This window comes from Lacerta agilis, chromosome 13, assembly GCF_009819535.1.
Source record: "Lacerta agilis isolate rLacAgi1 chromosome 13, rLacAgi1.pri, whole genome shotgun sequence".
Taxonomy (NCBI): Eukaryota; Metazoa; Chordata; class Lepidosauria; order Squamata; family Lacertidae; genus Lacerta; species Lacerta agilis.
Window position 1 is genome coordinate 35,761,230 of NC_046324.1, and position 15,510 is coordinate 35,776,739.

General features: G+C 41.4%; 1 protein-coding gene across 7 annotated transcripts in view; it reads left to right on the forward strand.

The window, feature by feature from the left end:
- LOC117056348 (ankyrin repeat and fibronectin type-III domain-containing protein 1-like) overlaps window positions 1–15,510 on the forward strand; it is a 371,686-nt gene that overhangs the window by 291,630 nt on the left and 64,546 nt on the right. For 6 of the 7 annotated variants that reach the window (XM_033166584.1, XM_033166582.1, XM_033166581.1 and 3 more), the window contains one exon: window positions 6,861–6,989. The exons of the other annotated variant lie outside the window; for it this stretch is intronic. In XM_033166584.1, coding sequence (XP_033022475.1) covers window positions 6,861–6,989 — 129 coding nt within the window. The remainder of the gene's footprint in view (window positions 1–6,860; window positions 6,990–15,510) is intronic. 7 annotated transcript variants of the gene reach the window in all.

A 15,510-nucleotide genomic window follows, 5' to 3' on the forward strand; every position in this document is an offset into this window, starting at 1 on the left:
AGTTGGCAAACCACTGGTACGAAGATGTTTCTTTGTCTCTATTTCCTATTTTTCTGTTCACAAATAAAGGTTTGAAGAATACTTAGAACAAAGGAAATTGACTTCTTTTTAAATGGAGAACAACTACTTTCTGGCTTTCATCTAACTGTGGTTTACTTCATCGTTTTAACTGCTTTGCTTACACATTTCCTGTTACAAGGATGTACTAGTATAGTGGCACCTTGGTTCTTGAACAGAATCCATTTCAGAAACCCATTTGGCTTCTGAAACGTTTGAAAACTGAGGGGCTGCTTCCCATTGGTTGCAAGAGCTCCTTGCACTCAGTGGAAGCCATGTTGCACGTTTGGGTTCCGAAAAATGTTTGAATGCAGAAGCATTTACTTCTGGGTTTTCAGCGCTCAAGAACTGAAACATACAATAACGGAGGTGTTCGGGAACCGAGGTAACACTGTACTTCAATAACCCTTGACCTTAGGAAGGACTGATATCAGTCTGCTTCAGTTTGATTTGCTCCTAAAGAAGAGCAAATATTTGGGAACATGTTGAGCATCTTTACCTTGGACAGTCTTGCCACAGAAAGCTATGCAAAGCTACATAAGAATTTATACCTGTTGAGATTTTTTTGCTCACCCACTGTTGTCTGCTCTAACTGGGAACTGATCTCCAAATTCTCAGGCAAAGGGACTTTCCTATCAACTACTACTTTATCTGTTTCACTGGAGATACCATGGATTGAAACTGGGACCTACTGCATGTAGAACTCATACACATGCTGCACCACTGAGCTATGTTACCTCCTCTTTCTGTACCTGTCCCAGCACTGTTTACTCTTACAGCAGTTTTCTAGGGTCTCACACCATAGGTCTTTCATATCCCAACCCTTTTAAATGGAGTCTAGGGATTTGGCTTGCATTTAAGGGTGACTCTATCAAATTACATACTTTCCAAAACAATATGAGAAATGAAACCCAGCTATCTCTTTGAAATTTGCACTAATCTGAATTTTCCAATGAAGTTATCCAACCAAATGGTTACAAAAAAATACATTTGCAGGTGTAGTGAAGCAGGTGGTGAATAACAACAAAAGCCACAAATTTGGGGATGGATCCCTTAATCACCAAGCCTGCCTACTGGGTGATCTGTTGTTAGCTAACAGATGGGATTGGCTGATGTTGGGATCCCCCATGACATGAACCACTTCTTGTGGTACCCATTAGGCCAGTAATAGAGGGCTCTGTGGCCTGTTAGCCTGACTACGTTTCTGGATAGAAAGTGCTGCCCACCAGAATCCTTTAAGTGGAACCTCCTATTGGATGGGGCTGGGTGCCCCTTCCTCCTAAGGATCCAGCCAGATGCTCCAATATGCCATCCTCCAGGGAGCCCAGTGCAGCTGCTGACTGGCTCCCTGAAGTCTCCGTGTCCTTTGGCCTCCTACATAGCTGCAAAGGACATGAAGGATTTCTCAGCTGTGCAGAAGACCTAAGATGCCAATTGCTCCTCTCTCCCCTGCTGCACCAGGCCACAAAATGGGCCTCTCTGATAAATTGGGGAATGTAAGAATGTTGGGGGGAAATATGTATAAAAATAAATATATATTTGGTGAAATTGTTTGCAATATGTGTACATTATTCAAAACGGCATACAAAAATGTGTTTATTGGGAGAAATTGGCACTAAATTGCTGGTTAATTTTTATGAGATTCTTTTTTAAATGCAGGTTGCTGCAGAATTGTGGAGAATTGAATTTAAGGCTAGAAAAATGAGAAACTAAGAGAATAGTTTGACATATCTTTGCATCCCTAATTGAGACACCAGATTTGAGCCTCGAATTTACTGCATTCCCAGCACGTGCTCTATCACAGACATATGAACCATCCTCATTGATATTACAATATAACAAACTAATAATAATATCCTTCACCCTTTTTTATAAATAATTCCCATCCCCTCCTCAGCATACTAAGTGTTCTCTAGGGCATTGTTAAGAAGACGCAGCTGTAAGCTGTGATGTGAGGAGCCACTTTCATATGGAAAGGAACAAAAATATTGTGTGTGTGTGTGTGTGTGTGTAGAAAAGACTGGGTGGGTTTTTATAATGCATTGTTTTTCACACTGTGTTTTGACTATTGCAGGTGTTGTACATTGTTAATGCAGTACAAGTTTTCTAAAGAAATCACATACACAGTAGGCTACACAGCCAGCATTAACTGGGCAAACTAGACACAAATTGCTTTTTAAGGATGGATAAGTTTGATCTTTTTGCAGTCCATGGGACTCTCAAGAGTCTCCTCCAGCACCATAATTCAAAAGCATCAATTCTTCGGTGATCAGTCTTCTTTATGGTCCAGCTCTCACTTCCATACATCACTACTGCGAAAACCATAGCTTTAAGTATACGGACCTTTGTCGGCAAGGTGATGTCTTTGCTTTTTAAGATGCTGTCTAGGTTTGTCATTGCTTTCCTCCCAAGAAGCAGGCGCCTTTTAATTTCGTGACTGCTGTCACCATCTGCAGTGATCATGGAGCCCAAGAAAGTAAAATCTCTCACTGCCTCCATTTATTCCCTTTCTATTTGCCAGGAGGTGATGGGACCAGTGGCCATGATCTTAGTTTTTTTGAAGTTGAGCTTCAGACCATATTTTGCGCTCTCCTCTTTCACCCTCATTAAAAGGTTCTTTAATTCCTTCTCACTTTCTGCCATCAAGGTTGTGTCATCAGCATATCTTAATTCCATTTTGGGATTTATCCAGTCCAGCCTTTCACATGATGAATTCTGCATATAAGTTAAATAAGCAGGGAGACAATATACAGCCTTGTCGTACTCCTTTCCCAATTGTGAACCAATCAGTTGTTCCATATCCAGTTCTAACTGTAGCTTCTTGTCCCACATAGAGATTTCTCAGGAGACAAATGAGGTGATGCGGCACTCCCATTTCTTTAAGAACTTGCCATAGTTTGCTGTGGTCGACACAGTCAAATGCTTTTGCGTAGTCAATGAAGCAGAAGTAAATGTTTTTCTGGAACTCTCTAGCTTTCTCCATAATCCAACGCATGTTCACAATTTGGTCTCTGGTTCCTCTGCCCCTTCAAAATCCAGCTTGCACTTCTGGGAGTTCTCGGTCCACATACTGCTTAAGCCTGTCTTGTAGAATTTTAAGCATAACCTTGCTAGTGTGTGAAATGAGCGCAATTGTGCAGTAGTTGGAGCATTCTTTGGCACTGCCCTTCTTTGGGATTGGGATGTAGACTGATCTTCTCCAGTCCTCTGGCCACTGCTGAGTTTTCCAAACTTGCTGGCATATTGAGTGTAGCACCTTAACAGCATCATCCTTTAAAATTTTAAATAATTCAACTGGAATATCATCACTTCCACTGGCCTTGTTGTTAGCAGTGCTTTCTAAGGCCCATTTGACTTCACTCTCTAGGATGTCTGGTTCAAGGTCAGCAACCACACTACCTAGGGTGTACAGGACCTCCATAGGTGTACCTACTACAGCACTAATAAATAATGATTCAGATTTTTTTCTAAGGAAATTTTAAGCCAAGGAAATCAGATTGAAGTTTCATACGATATTTGCTTCACAGCCTTTGTAGTTTATAGTCATTTGGCTCCCAGAGCAAATTTACCTGCTTTTATGAAGAAAAATCAAAGTAATGCTCTTATTATATGCTCTGCTATGGCCTTTGATGATTTGCCCGGCATAGCCCAGTTAGTAGAGTCATGAAACCAGATCCTGAGGTGACTGTAGGAATCATCTCATTTTAATCTGTGGCTATCCATGGCCATAGAATCCTTGGTCTTCCTTTTTGAAAGCACTGTTTTGCATAGTTAATAGTTTTCTCCTATGCTAACCTGCCAGTCCAATGAGCTGTGCCACAAGTCATAACCAGGTTTGCAACATTAAAATGGACTCATCTGCATATAACAGGAAGTTAACTTTAGCAGTGTTTGGTTTAAGAGGATGAAAAGATATTGAGGCCAAATATTTGGGAAGATGAGCAAAGTATAAATTAAATAAGGTGGTGCAAGTACATATCTTTGACTTGTTCCATGTGTAGAAGAAAGTACTACAGATAGATTACCACTGTTACTACAACACAGGTGACTACCCACTTACATGGGAGTTACATTCTGGGGGCCTTGCGTGCATAAAGGAAAAGTGCATAAGTGAGGAGAACCCTCTAAAAAGCCTCTAAATCCTTGTTTTTGTTCTGTTTCTGGTCTTTTCAGTGCTGAATAAATTTAGTTACTTTACCTGTGCTTTGATTTCCCCCCCCCTTTCCCCCCCTGAAACTGAGCTTTTTCCTTGCTTTGGATTTTACCTTTGGTTTGGGGGGTTCTTTGTGGATTATATCGCTTTGCCTCCTGTCTTCAGTTGGTTTTTTGTACCTTGGTTGACGGGGTAAGTTCCATGACTTGGTTCCTTTTGTGGCTTTACATTCCCCTCACCCCCACCCTCACTTTTGCCAGATTGTCAGAGTAGGGAACTAGGGTGATTTAAGAGGCACCAGAAGTACCATACCTTTTTCTTTTATACCTTTGCCTCCAGATCACCAGAAAGGGCAGGGAACAGTGTGTTCGAGCCCACTGCAGTACAGCTTTGCACCCAACAGCTGTTGAACGGGGTTGTGTGGCACCATTTTGGAGTCCACAAGTTCTTTTTTTTAAAAGCCTTTTAAACCTTTATTTATGGAATTTGGTTCATTGGCATCCCCTTTAGGCTCTGGGAAGGGTCTCCTCATGAGCCACGAGGACTTTCCAGCTCTCCCACTGTTTCCAGGTTTGAATTGAATTATTTATTTATTTCCCAGTACTACACATATCTGCGGTCACACATGAGTTGATCGCACATTAAGTGAGGGTATGTCTGTATAGTTAGGTTGATGTGCTTTGATATAAGCTTGGATCAAGAGCAACCATCTCTTAACCATAGTAGTCTAATTCAGTTTGCTGTATAATCTCTCACAGTAAATAAGACCAAAGGTTGCTTTTAAATCAGTGCAGGCTGTCTTCCATTGGTTTTGTTTTATTACTCTGCCAAGTATGACAGTACTAGGCAGCGATCTTGTTTAGAGTGACCTGATGTAAACACCATTTGCTTTCACCCAAAGTTATTATGGTCACTAATGCAGGCTTTATGTTTTATTGCATGGAAAGCTGGTACAAATGTTTCCTGTAATAGATCTTAAACACACAGGGCAGTAATTATTAGGGTCCTCTTTGGGGTCTCTGGATTCATCTTGTAGACTTCAGACTATAGTTTTCAGATCACTATGAGAAATGATGTTGGACTAGATGGGCCATTGGCCTGATCCGACAGGCTCTTCTTATGCTGGCAGCGATATCTTTTCCAAAGAACAGTGCCTCAGGAGATCATAGATGTGACTGATCACAGGACATCATGTGTTGCCAGATAACGTACCTTCTTTCCTGATGTACTGAATGGCTGTTAAACAGAATAAGGGGTAAATGTGTGTGTGGTTAATGAATAGAAATTACAGTGAAATTTCACCTACCTGTGCAGTGTGTGAAATGCCTGGCTTATTGAAAGGAGTTTTTCATCTAAACCTTTAAACCATATCACTTGGGTATCTCCCCACTGCTCTGTTCAGCATCTGAATGTAGAAACAGCCTGCGAGGTAAGAGTTTGATTTTACTGAGACCTAGTTAATTGAAATATGACTCATTACCACCAGAGCTTTGACTTGGAATTGCAGGGGAGATATTTAATGACAGAGATAGCTTTTGAGCTGTGGGTTCTGTTTTGCAGGCTTTAATGAGATGTGTAATTGTTCCTAATCAGATATCTTTTCCTCCAGTATTTTCTTTAGAGCTGCTTCATTCCCCCCCATAAAAAGGCAATCACCCATTCCTTCCATCAAAGTAAAAATAAATAAATGATTATTTCTAAAGAATGATATTAAAAAGCCCAAGCCTACTATTTCTCAGTGGTAATATTTAGACATTTGGCTTCCTCCTCCAAAAATCTGCCTTCACTCTGTCGTGAGGAACAGCAAATTTATAAACTGAAAAATATATCAATAACCAGAGTTAATGAATTGAAGATGCCAATGTTTAAAAACATATATGAATAATGGCTAGCTATTTGAGGTTTATTCCAGTATTGTAAAGAGAGACAGTGGGGCTGCTTTTCTGGGAAATGTTTCTGAGGTAATTTGCTTGGTTAAAGTAAGTCACAAAAATGTACTGGCTTAGATATATATGTAACACACAAGCAAATACCAATATGGATGCATACACCAAGGACCACGAAGTTGCTGGGGTTTTTTTTTAATAACCTTTAGCAATTTCTTTGCTGACTCCCTCACCTTCATTCTGAATATCCCTTAAATCAATGACTTCAAAACTTTCAACCTGTGCTTTAAGACTGAAAGGTGCCACCAGACTCCTTAATAAAAATGTTGTCACCTATAAAAAAAATGCTTTACTTGCCTAGTTAAAATACAGGTTTGCAGTTTTCAACATTATTTTTTTGTTTATGGTAACTATAACCCACCCTTTAGCCAAAAAGGGTCTCAGAGCAGATTACAAAAACCAGCATTCAAATAGCTATTGTTGATTTGTTTCTCCACTTTGAAACAGTATTCCATGCAAGTGTAGAAGAAAGCCACATTTCACACTTATTTGATGGAAGCCTAGCTATGTGAGTAAATCAGGCTAGTTTTACATGCAATGAACCACCTATAGTAGTAGGTGGTCCTGTGAATTCATTGCTCTGCTCTTTCCTTTTCTAAGATTCAGCCACCTACTTTTCCATCTTGGCCTCTTGCTCCTGCCATTCCCTTTGGTTACTGTCATGCTATGATGAAGTTAACACCTCTCCTTTCCCCCTTCCCCAGGTCTGAGGGCAGCCTTTCTAAGTTCACACACCGGTTATCAATTAAACAGAAGCAGGAGAAGAGAAGGAAAGCTGAGTATGCCTCGGCTGAGCTGTCTGCCTTCCGTCCCAGGTCTCTGAGCATTGAATGGTAAGAGATGCAGTGTTGGGCTCAGGACAGAACAAAATCATACCCCATGCATTGCCACACTTTGACCTTTTTGCCATCACACTTTTCCATGCCAGGGAGAAACCAGCACATTTAAAGCAAATTGGGTTAAAACTGTTTGCCCGTATAAGAATCCATCTGAGGGCAAGTCACATTTAAAACAGCAGGCATTCTTGATCCATTTGCAACAGTGATCCTCTTGGAGATTAGAGATGCACCTAGTGTGCAGAGATGCATTTCTCCAAATAGAGATGTACCTTGGCCAGTAGTGTCCCAGGGTGTTAACAGGTGCATGTCTGCATTTCATGTGTTCCAAAAAGGAAATGGTAAACTCTGCAAACTCATTCCAAGTCAAACCACAGGACCAAGATTAACAGGCCACACAGTCAGAAGCAAGCTAAACAAAGAGTTGATTCTCAGAACTGCTTTGTAGCAGAATGCTTAATTTTTCAGTCTGTTGCTTCACATTCACAGCATGTGGATCATCTGAATCATTCATCACAAGTACAGACTGCAGTTTGGCACATGGCTGCTCAGTTCAAACTAAAAAGGTTCATGATGGCATGCCAAATTGCAATTTGTACTTGTGATGAACTGTTCAGAGGATGCACTCACCATTTTAAGATTTGGTCCAAGCTGTAAAATAAAACAGCTGGCCATGTTCAAAAACTTCTTCATACAATCAAGAGTCAGAGGATATTACTGCACAGTTCATATCACATGAAAACCCTGTCTATTACAAAAAATAAATAAATCCTTAGGTCCCTTAGCCACACCACCTACCAACAGCCCTAGTGTGACACAGTCATTTATTTAGATGCAAAAGAGTGGTAAGCTAGAATCTGATAACTAACTCGCTCTCAACTCACATAACCTCATCTAAATTTTACAATGATCAAAATGGAAATCAGTTTATGAATAGTTATCCCTGGATTGTGTGGATTTTCCCAATCTTAAAGCAAAGCTGGGCTTGAACAAGTCCAGGATGAGGAAGAAATTCAGTGTTGGAGGGCAAAACAAAGAGGCAATGTTGTGAAGCCAGCACACAATTTGGAATAAAGTAGAAAATGGACAGCAAGTCATCAAGGAGGGACTCAAGACTGGAACAAAACAAGCTCATCAAGGCCCAAATGAGGAAGAAAGTTGTTCAGGCAGGTGAGGGTGAATGACAGGTTTCTCTCTTGTGATATTTTAGGCGAGTGGCACACAGTTTCCACGGAAATGGTAACTACATCTTTATGTCTTCCCTCCCTTTCCATAGTGTCAGGGAACCGTCCCCAGCTCAGCGCAGGGTGGTGGAAGGGCTCTCGGGATGCTACAGAGAGCCTCAGTCCCCCCTGACCAGTAGCACCTCCTCGTCCAGCGGAGGGAGCAGCAAGGTCTCCAGTGGGGAGAGGCAGGCAGTTCAGGAGCTGGAGAGCTGAGGCTCTGGGGATGTTGGAGAGACTCTGCACTCCTCTCAATCAGCGGGCAAGGAGGGAGACACGCTATTTCCGTCGCCCCAAGCACGCAGAGGGGTGAAACGAAAAGAGGGGAGGCGGAGATTTCGTATACCGAAACTCTTATGTTGGGGTCAGAACCGGAAGGGGCCACTCGTGGATTCTGCAGATGGTTGAGACAGACATGAACTTTTAAGCTCTGCACTGTACATAGTATGCACAATAAAACTACCAAAGAAACGGCTGGAGTTTTGCCTGGTTTCTCATGAGCAACCATCTAAGGACCTGACACATAGCATCTTAAAAAATCTTACCCATATCCTTCCCTTCCCCAAACTTACTCCACTTCATTGGCTGCTGCTTGCAGAAGACAGAGAAACATGGAATGCTATAATATCAAGTAGGGCTCGGCTGGACATTTTGGTCAATCAAAATTTGGCCCAAATTCTGGATGTTTGAAGGGAAGCTGCAGCAAAAAACCTCTCCCAATTTATTTATCTATTTATTATTAAATGTGTATATCTTCATCCGAAGATCACAGGGCAGTTCATAACATTAAAAATAAGAACACAAAATACATAATGGAATGAAAACAAACCAATACCTCCCTCCCATAAACACATATTTGATTTCAAAGTTCAGGCAGTGGCAGTGGAAGCTCCAGGAGGTGGAATTTCAGGGGGGGAAGTGAAATGGAAGTGGTCTGAGCGCTCCTCCCTATTAAAAAAAAAAAAGAATTTTATATAGGAGCCACTTGGAATGGCTCTTATCTTTAAACAAAAATGCTTCTTAAGTTGGGATGGGGGAAAGAAAAAACCTTTGACTACCTCATAACTCCTGAACATCAAATGGCTTTCTCTCTATGGGTGTCACCTAATAGCTCGCTCCTTTTGTAAAGAAAGGTCCAAGGAGGTTAGGGGTTTTGTGCAGCTCTATAATCAGGACATGCATAAGTTCTAGCAGTGATTACAAACACAGAGTTAAATAGGTGTCCACTTTTCAGCAGCAGCCATGTGTATAACATATAGCTTGGCCCTTTGTAATGCCCATAATAACAACTATACTGTTAAAGATGTTGGATTTGAAGACTTCCTTAGTCCATAGGTGGCATAGATGGTCAGATGGTCTTTGGTTCTGTGAATGGGACAGAATTCTAGCCCTTACCCAAAGAATCCCCACCTCTTGCACGACAAGGGAAATTTGATTTGTTCAAATTTAGAATTTACTGTTGCTTAGTGTGATGGTGGTGGTTAGCAAGCTTCCTTGTTAGCATGTGAGGGAGTCTCTGGAGAAGACTTTTGAGATCTTGCTTCAGTCAGCAGAATTATTCCTGCCTACCTTGTTAGTCCATGAATTGATCTCTGGCCTGTGCAGGAGGCACGCTCCGGGGCTCATGTGGGAAGTAAGTGATGAGTGCTAACTATGTAGGATAGATGTAGTGTCACCAAAACTTTTAATGAAGACACATTCTACTTTCTGAGTGAACAAGCCCAAACATTCTACAGCAAAGGTTGACTATAAACCAAGGGGCCTCCAAATCTTGCCCATCATTCATATATCACTGGATGGGCTGAAGATCTGAAAGTATATAAGGCATTTTACTGGTAGGTTCCCCAGCTATATCCAGGCTTGTTATTTCCCCACCCCTTCTGTTGCCATCCTGGAAGAGGATCATTATAACTGACAGCTCATCAGAAATTTGTCATACATACCTAATTAATATAACATCATTATTATGAGAAGCAGTGAAGCCTAGTGGTTAGAATACTGAGCATAAAAAGCCAGTGGTTGAAAGATTAAGAAGCCATCACCACTGGGATGTCACTTTACAATATCTTTTAGTACATAACAAATGATATTATTGGTCTTCTCCTTCCTCTTGAGTACTCTTCTTCCTGACTGGAGCTCTGTCAATAGAGCTGTCTGACAGCATCTTTAGACTTGTCTGGTCTGCTACTGCCTTTAATCAGTGTTTGGACAGGTGCAGATTTCTCCATATCTAGAGTGGGAGCAAAGTGCTGCATGGAACCCTAATTCTCTTCCTCCTAAGAGGGCTTTCCAGTGTCTGGGTCAGCCATGATCCTGACAACTTTATATGTAAGCCACTCCAAACTCTCTGGTGAAAGGTATGGAAACAGGAGCAAGTGCAGGTTCTTCTGCTGAAGGATGTGCTCTGGTTTCTCCAAACCTTTGCTGTTCAGCTGACACATGCGTTTTGTAAAATGAATACTCATACAGGTATATTCTGTTCATCAACCCCAAATACTACTTAGTTCTTTCCCACTCATCCAAGTTCCGTGTACAGCCTCTTCCATTGTGAAGCAGAACCGTTTGCCCCCTCAGATTGATCTGAGGGAGAAGATGGTACATGTTCCCAAATGTACTAGGTGTTCACAGCTAGGTCATTAATAAAATGTGTGTGTTTGTGGTGGTAAGATAATAAAATAAATAAGGAGGTGGTTCCTATTGTAAGTTGCCCCATCTTTTCTTTAATTTCAGCCTTAACACTTACCAATATTGAAATATGCACACACATGCATATATGTAAGCAGTTCCACCCCAGTAGCTCTATAAAAGGGTCTATTCACAAATCACTTATTTTTAGTATGGTCGCCACTGGAGTCAAAGGGACTATATCAGTGTGAGCAGTTTGTGACACACTTTTCAGTTAAATTTTTTCTATGGAGCCCTTCACATTCATTAAATGTTGCCCTGCTCTCTTAGGTAGATTAAGTGTGTGTCTCCTTATTCCCCATATGGAGATGGAAGCTGTTGATTTTGACAGACAAAAACAATACCCAAGGCCTAGTATTCAGTGATACCGAACATGTGTGATGCTAATAAAAGCTGAGGAAATTTGGCATTTCTGAGGACCTCCAAGCTCAGCATCCCCCAAACAATACCAAATTTTGCAGAGACGAGTGAGCATTCAACAAATTTAGTTGTATCTCTTCAAAATGTAATTTCAACACTGCTCCCCATGTTACAATCTTGGTAACATCTACACATGTAGCAAAAAGAGGTGGTTGAATTATGAGGTTGTAGAGTGGACTATACCAGTGCAGTTGTGGAATGACATGGTTGCTCAGTGTTCCTCCACAAAAAATCTCTAATGTGCAAGTAGAAAACTAGCACCATAGGGAGAGAGGTTGTAGCTTAACAATTTATTTTTTATCTAGAGATCAGCTTGCAGGGATTTTTTTCATATAGGAAAGCATTAAAAATGTGATCCACTACCAGCAGTTTCAAGTATTGAAGTATATTTCTGCTACTCTTGTTAACATTATTCCCACTTCATTCTGTTACATGTGTAAACCAGACCAAAGGCACAGGCATGCTCTTGTGAATCTCAGTGTGGACAAATCATGGTGGGGTGTGGGAAAGTGAGCACATTTTGGAATGTGGGGATTCCTTGGTTTACCGAGATAAGGCATTGTGATAAGGTATTACTACTCAAAGCCCACCCATTGAAGTCATGGGAATAAATTGTGCCAATTTGTGACAAGACTACTACATGCAAATAATTCTGGTGGCACAAAAATAGCTATTCTGAATGCAGATTTCCCAACTGGCTATCAAGCTGTTTCCAACCTACCCTTTCTGGATATGATTATTGAGTTATAACCTACCCAGCTTCAGGCACGCTTAAATGCTGAACATTTTCTGGATCCATTAAACACTGCACTTTATCAGTGACTGTCACCTTGAGAATAATATTGGTAATAGCACCCTGCTGATGTGTTAGACCTTTTTGTGACCTTTGATGCCATTGATCATGAGGTATTAGTCACTTCACTGTGGGACCTGGCAAGAATTTGTGGGACTATAGTGTTAATCTACTTGTTTCTAGCAGGGTTGTGATATGCAATTGCATATCTTCCCTGTGGAATCCCACTACAGATATATTGATCATTCTGTGCCTATTTCACATGTGTTGATTCATAACCCTGTTCTGTCCCTCCTCTGCATTTACCTGGATTAAAAAAAGAGGAGAAATTATATTCTAGTCAGCACATTAGTCAGTGATGTGTTGAATAGGTTAGTTCACATTGGAATTCACAGAAATAGAATTGATCAAGCATTCCTGAGTTCCATAGAGTTCTGCAACATGCTTCTATACACCCCTTTTAATCCACATATAAGCAACGGTGTGGTTATACGGCGGTTTGGAGTTTGTGTGTCAACATTCACTATGCTGACATGGCACTGGCTTTGCAGCTACAGGCATAATGTAAGGTGCTGGTTTCAGTGTATTTGTTGTAACATTACTGTTCTTGTTTATTTACACTGGTGTTTGTGTGCACGTGCTGTTTTGTTTTTTTGTTTTTTATTTAAAAGATTTACCAGTATATACCACTCCTTAACTGAAAATTTTTAATGTGGTTCACAAAATAGCATTAAAATACAATACAATAGAAAACAATGAACAATAAAAACAATTTAGAAAATAACAAATTACTAAACACCCCAACATTATATTTAAAAAACCGACTGGGGATCAAAATGCAGAATAAATTTTAACAAATTTTCTGAAGGGTGAGAGGAAAAGGCCAAAATTGCAGGTGATGCTAATCATGTGGTTTGCCCCTGAGTGTGCTAGAATGTGTGAAAGAGGGATCTGAACCCTGGAGTGGGGGATTTAGCCCTTTGCCCCTACTCTGTTCCCAATGCAGATTGGTTGGTTATTCTGAAAGAATAATTATGCACTCGGGGCAAACCCTGTGATTTAATGTCACATGTAGTTTGGCCCTGAGTCTCCTGAAGGGAGGGGATTTTTGAGCCTAGGTGCCATGACCAAGAGTGCTCTGGATTTTGTCATGGGGTTGAACAGGCCTCTGAACCTGGCCCTGTCATCTCCAAACACTACAGTCTTATCAATTGCACCACAATTCTCTGGAGGCAGTTGGAGGATGGATGGCGGCTAACGGAATGAGGTCGAGTCCTGGCAAGACTGAGGTGCTGTTTTGGGGGGACGGGGTAGGTGGGTATGGGGGACTCCCTGGTCCTGAACAGGGTACAGTGGTGCCCCGCTAGACGAATGCCTCGCTAGACGAAAAACTTGCTAGATGAAGGCATTCGTCTAGCGGAAGGCTGCCCCGCAAGACGAATTTGTCTATGGGGCTGCCTCGCAAGACGAAAATTTTTCCGTTTTTTTTTTGTCTAGCGAAAACCGCGGTTTACATTGCCGCTTCGCTAGACGAAAAACCCGCTAGACGAAAAAACTCACAGAACGAATTATTTTCGTCTAGCGGGGCACCACTGTATCTGTGCTCCTGAAGGACGAGGTGCGCAGCCTGGCAGCCATTTTGGACTCACAGCTATACATGGAGGCACAGGTTGGGCTACAGCTCCCATCATCCCTGACCACTGGTCCTGCTAGCTAGGGTTGATGGGGATTACAGTCCAACAACAGCTGGAGAGCCAAGTTTGAGAAACACTGGATTATAGTGTCTGTTCCTTTGGGGCTCTGTTTATTAGATTTGAAGAAAATGCATTCTGCCCAAAGTGTGCAAGGCAGAGTTCTTCTGGAAGGCATCTCCCATACTGCAATTTTAAGTATAATAATAATAATAATAATAATAATAATAATAATAATAATAATAATATCCTGCCCATCTGGATGGGTTTCCCCAGCCACTCTGAGCAGCTTACACATATAAAACATTGTAGAACATCAAATATAAAAAACTTTCCAATACAGGGCTGCCTTCAGATGTCTTCTAAAAGTTGTGTAGTTCTTTATCTCCTTGACATCTGAAAGGAGGGTGTTCCACAGGGAGGGCGCCACTACCGAGAAGGCCTTCTGCCTGGTTCCCTGTAACTTTGTTTCTCTCAGTGAGGGAACCGCTAGAAGACCCTCAGAGGAGGACATCAGTGCCCGGGCTGAACAATGAGGGCAGAGACACTCCTTCAGGTATACTGGGCCAAGGCCATTCAGGGCTTTAAAGGTCAGCACCAACACTTTGAATTGTGCTTGCAAACATACTGGGAGCCAGCGAAGATCCTCACTCAAGCTCTCAGATCTGGTCAAAATCTCAAGCATCAACCCACATTTTCAAGCCTGTGCCCTTTCAAAAGTGGAACATTAAAAGGAGCTTGTCCCTCTTTGGGTACAGTGACTGTTTTATTTAGCTAGTGCAGCACACATTTATGTACTTTGAAAAGTGAGAAAAACAGCTCCCCCCCCCCTTAAAGTTTAGCATTAACTATACACTAAGCCTGCTGAATTCCTCTTGTAAAAAAAAATAAATGGGGGGAAATGACAGGGAGAGACTTGAAGTATTGAGAAACACTTATTTCACTCATATGATATTTACTAAAATAAGTACTTCATTATTAGACTTTTCTTAGGTGTTTCCCCCCCTAAAATCTGGTGCCACAAAGTCCTTACTGTTAGGGACATATGTTTTGGTCCTTCCAGTGTTCTTGGATCTTGCCTTTGGCAAAGGCAGTCACTTAAGTTTCCAGAGGCCAGCTGGTTGCTACCGGTAGTTGAATGTGTAGGAAGATAGACATGGGAGAGGGGTCTGGGTTGTTGTTGTTTTTTGTTGTTGTTCTAAAAAATATTGCAAAGCAATATTTGTTGTTGTTTTTTGTTGTTGTTCTAAAAAATATTGCAAAGCAAAGATGGCTAACTGAAGGTTGTTTAAAGGTTTGCCATCCCTCCAAAAGCTGCATGCTTTTAAGAGTGGTTTTGGCCAAGGTGGATCTGCCCACTCACATGTGCTCACAGATGCATGCATACTGATGTGTGGATTTTCAATTTTAATGTAAGAAAAAAGTTGTAATCACTCCAGTTCATAGGGCAGGCAATCTCTCAATTTGGTCTTTCCTCCATATGGAAGAAGGGGTGTTCTGGAAATAGAGGGGCTGGATATCACCCCATTTTCATGAATATATTATTTCCTGATGTAGTTGGAATTTATGGCACCAATTCCTCTTTGCAGGGCTCATGGACTGCTTTAGATGGTCCAACACCAGGAACTAGTGGAACCCAATGAATTCCTGAATGCTCTTAGGCTTTTTTCCTGTGCATAGAGCAGACAATCCTGTTGAAGCACTTG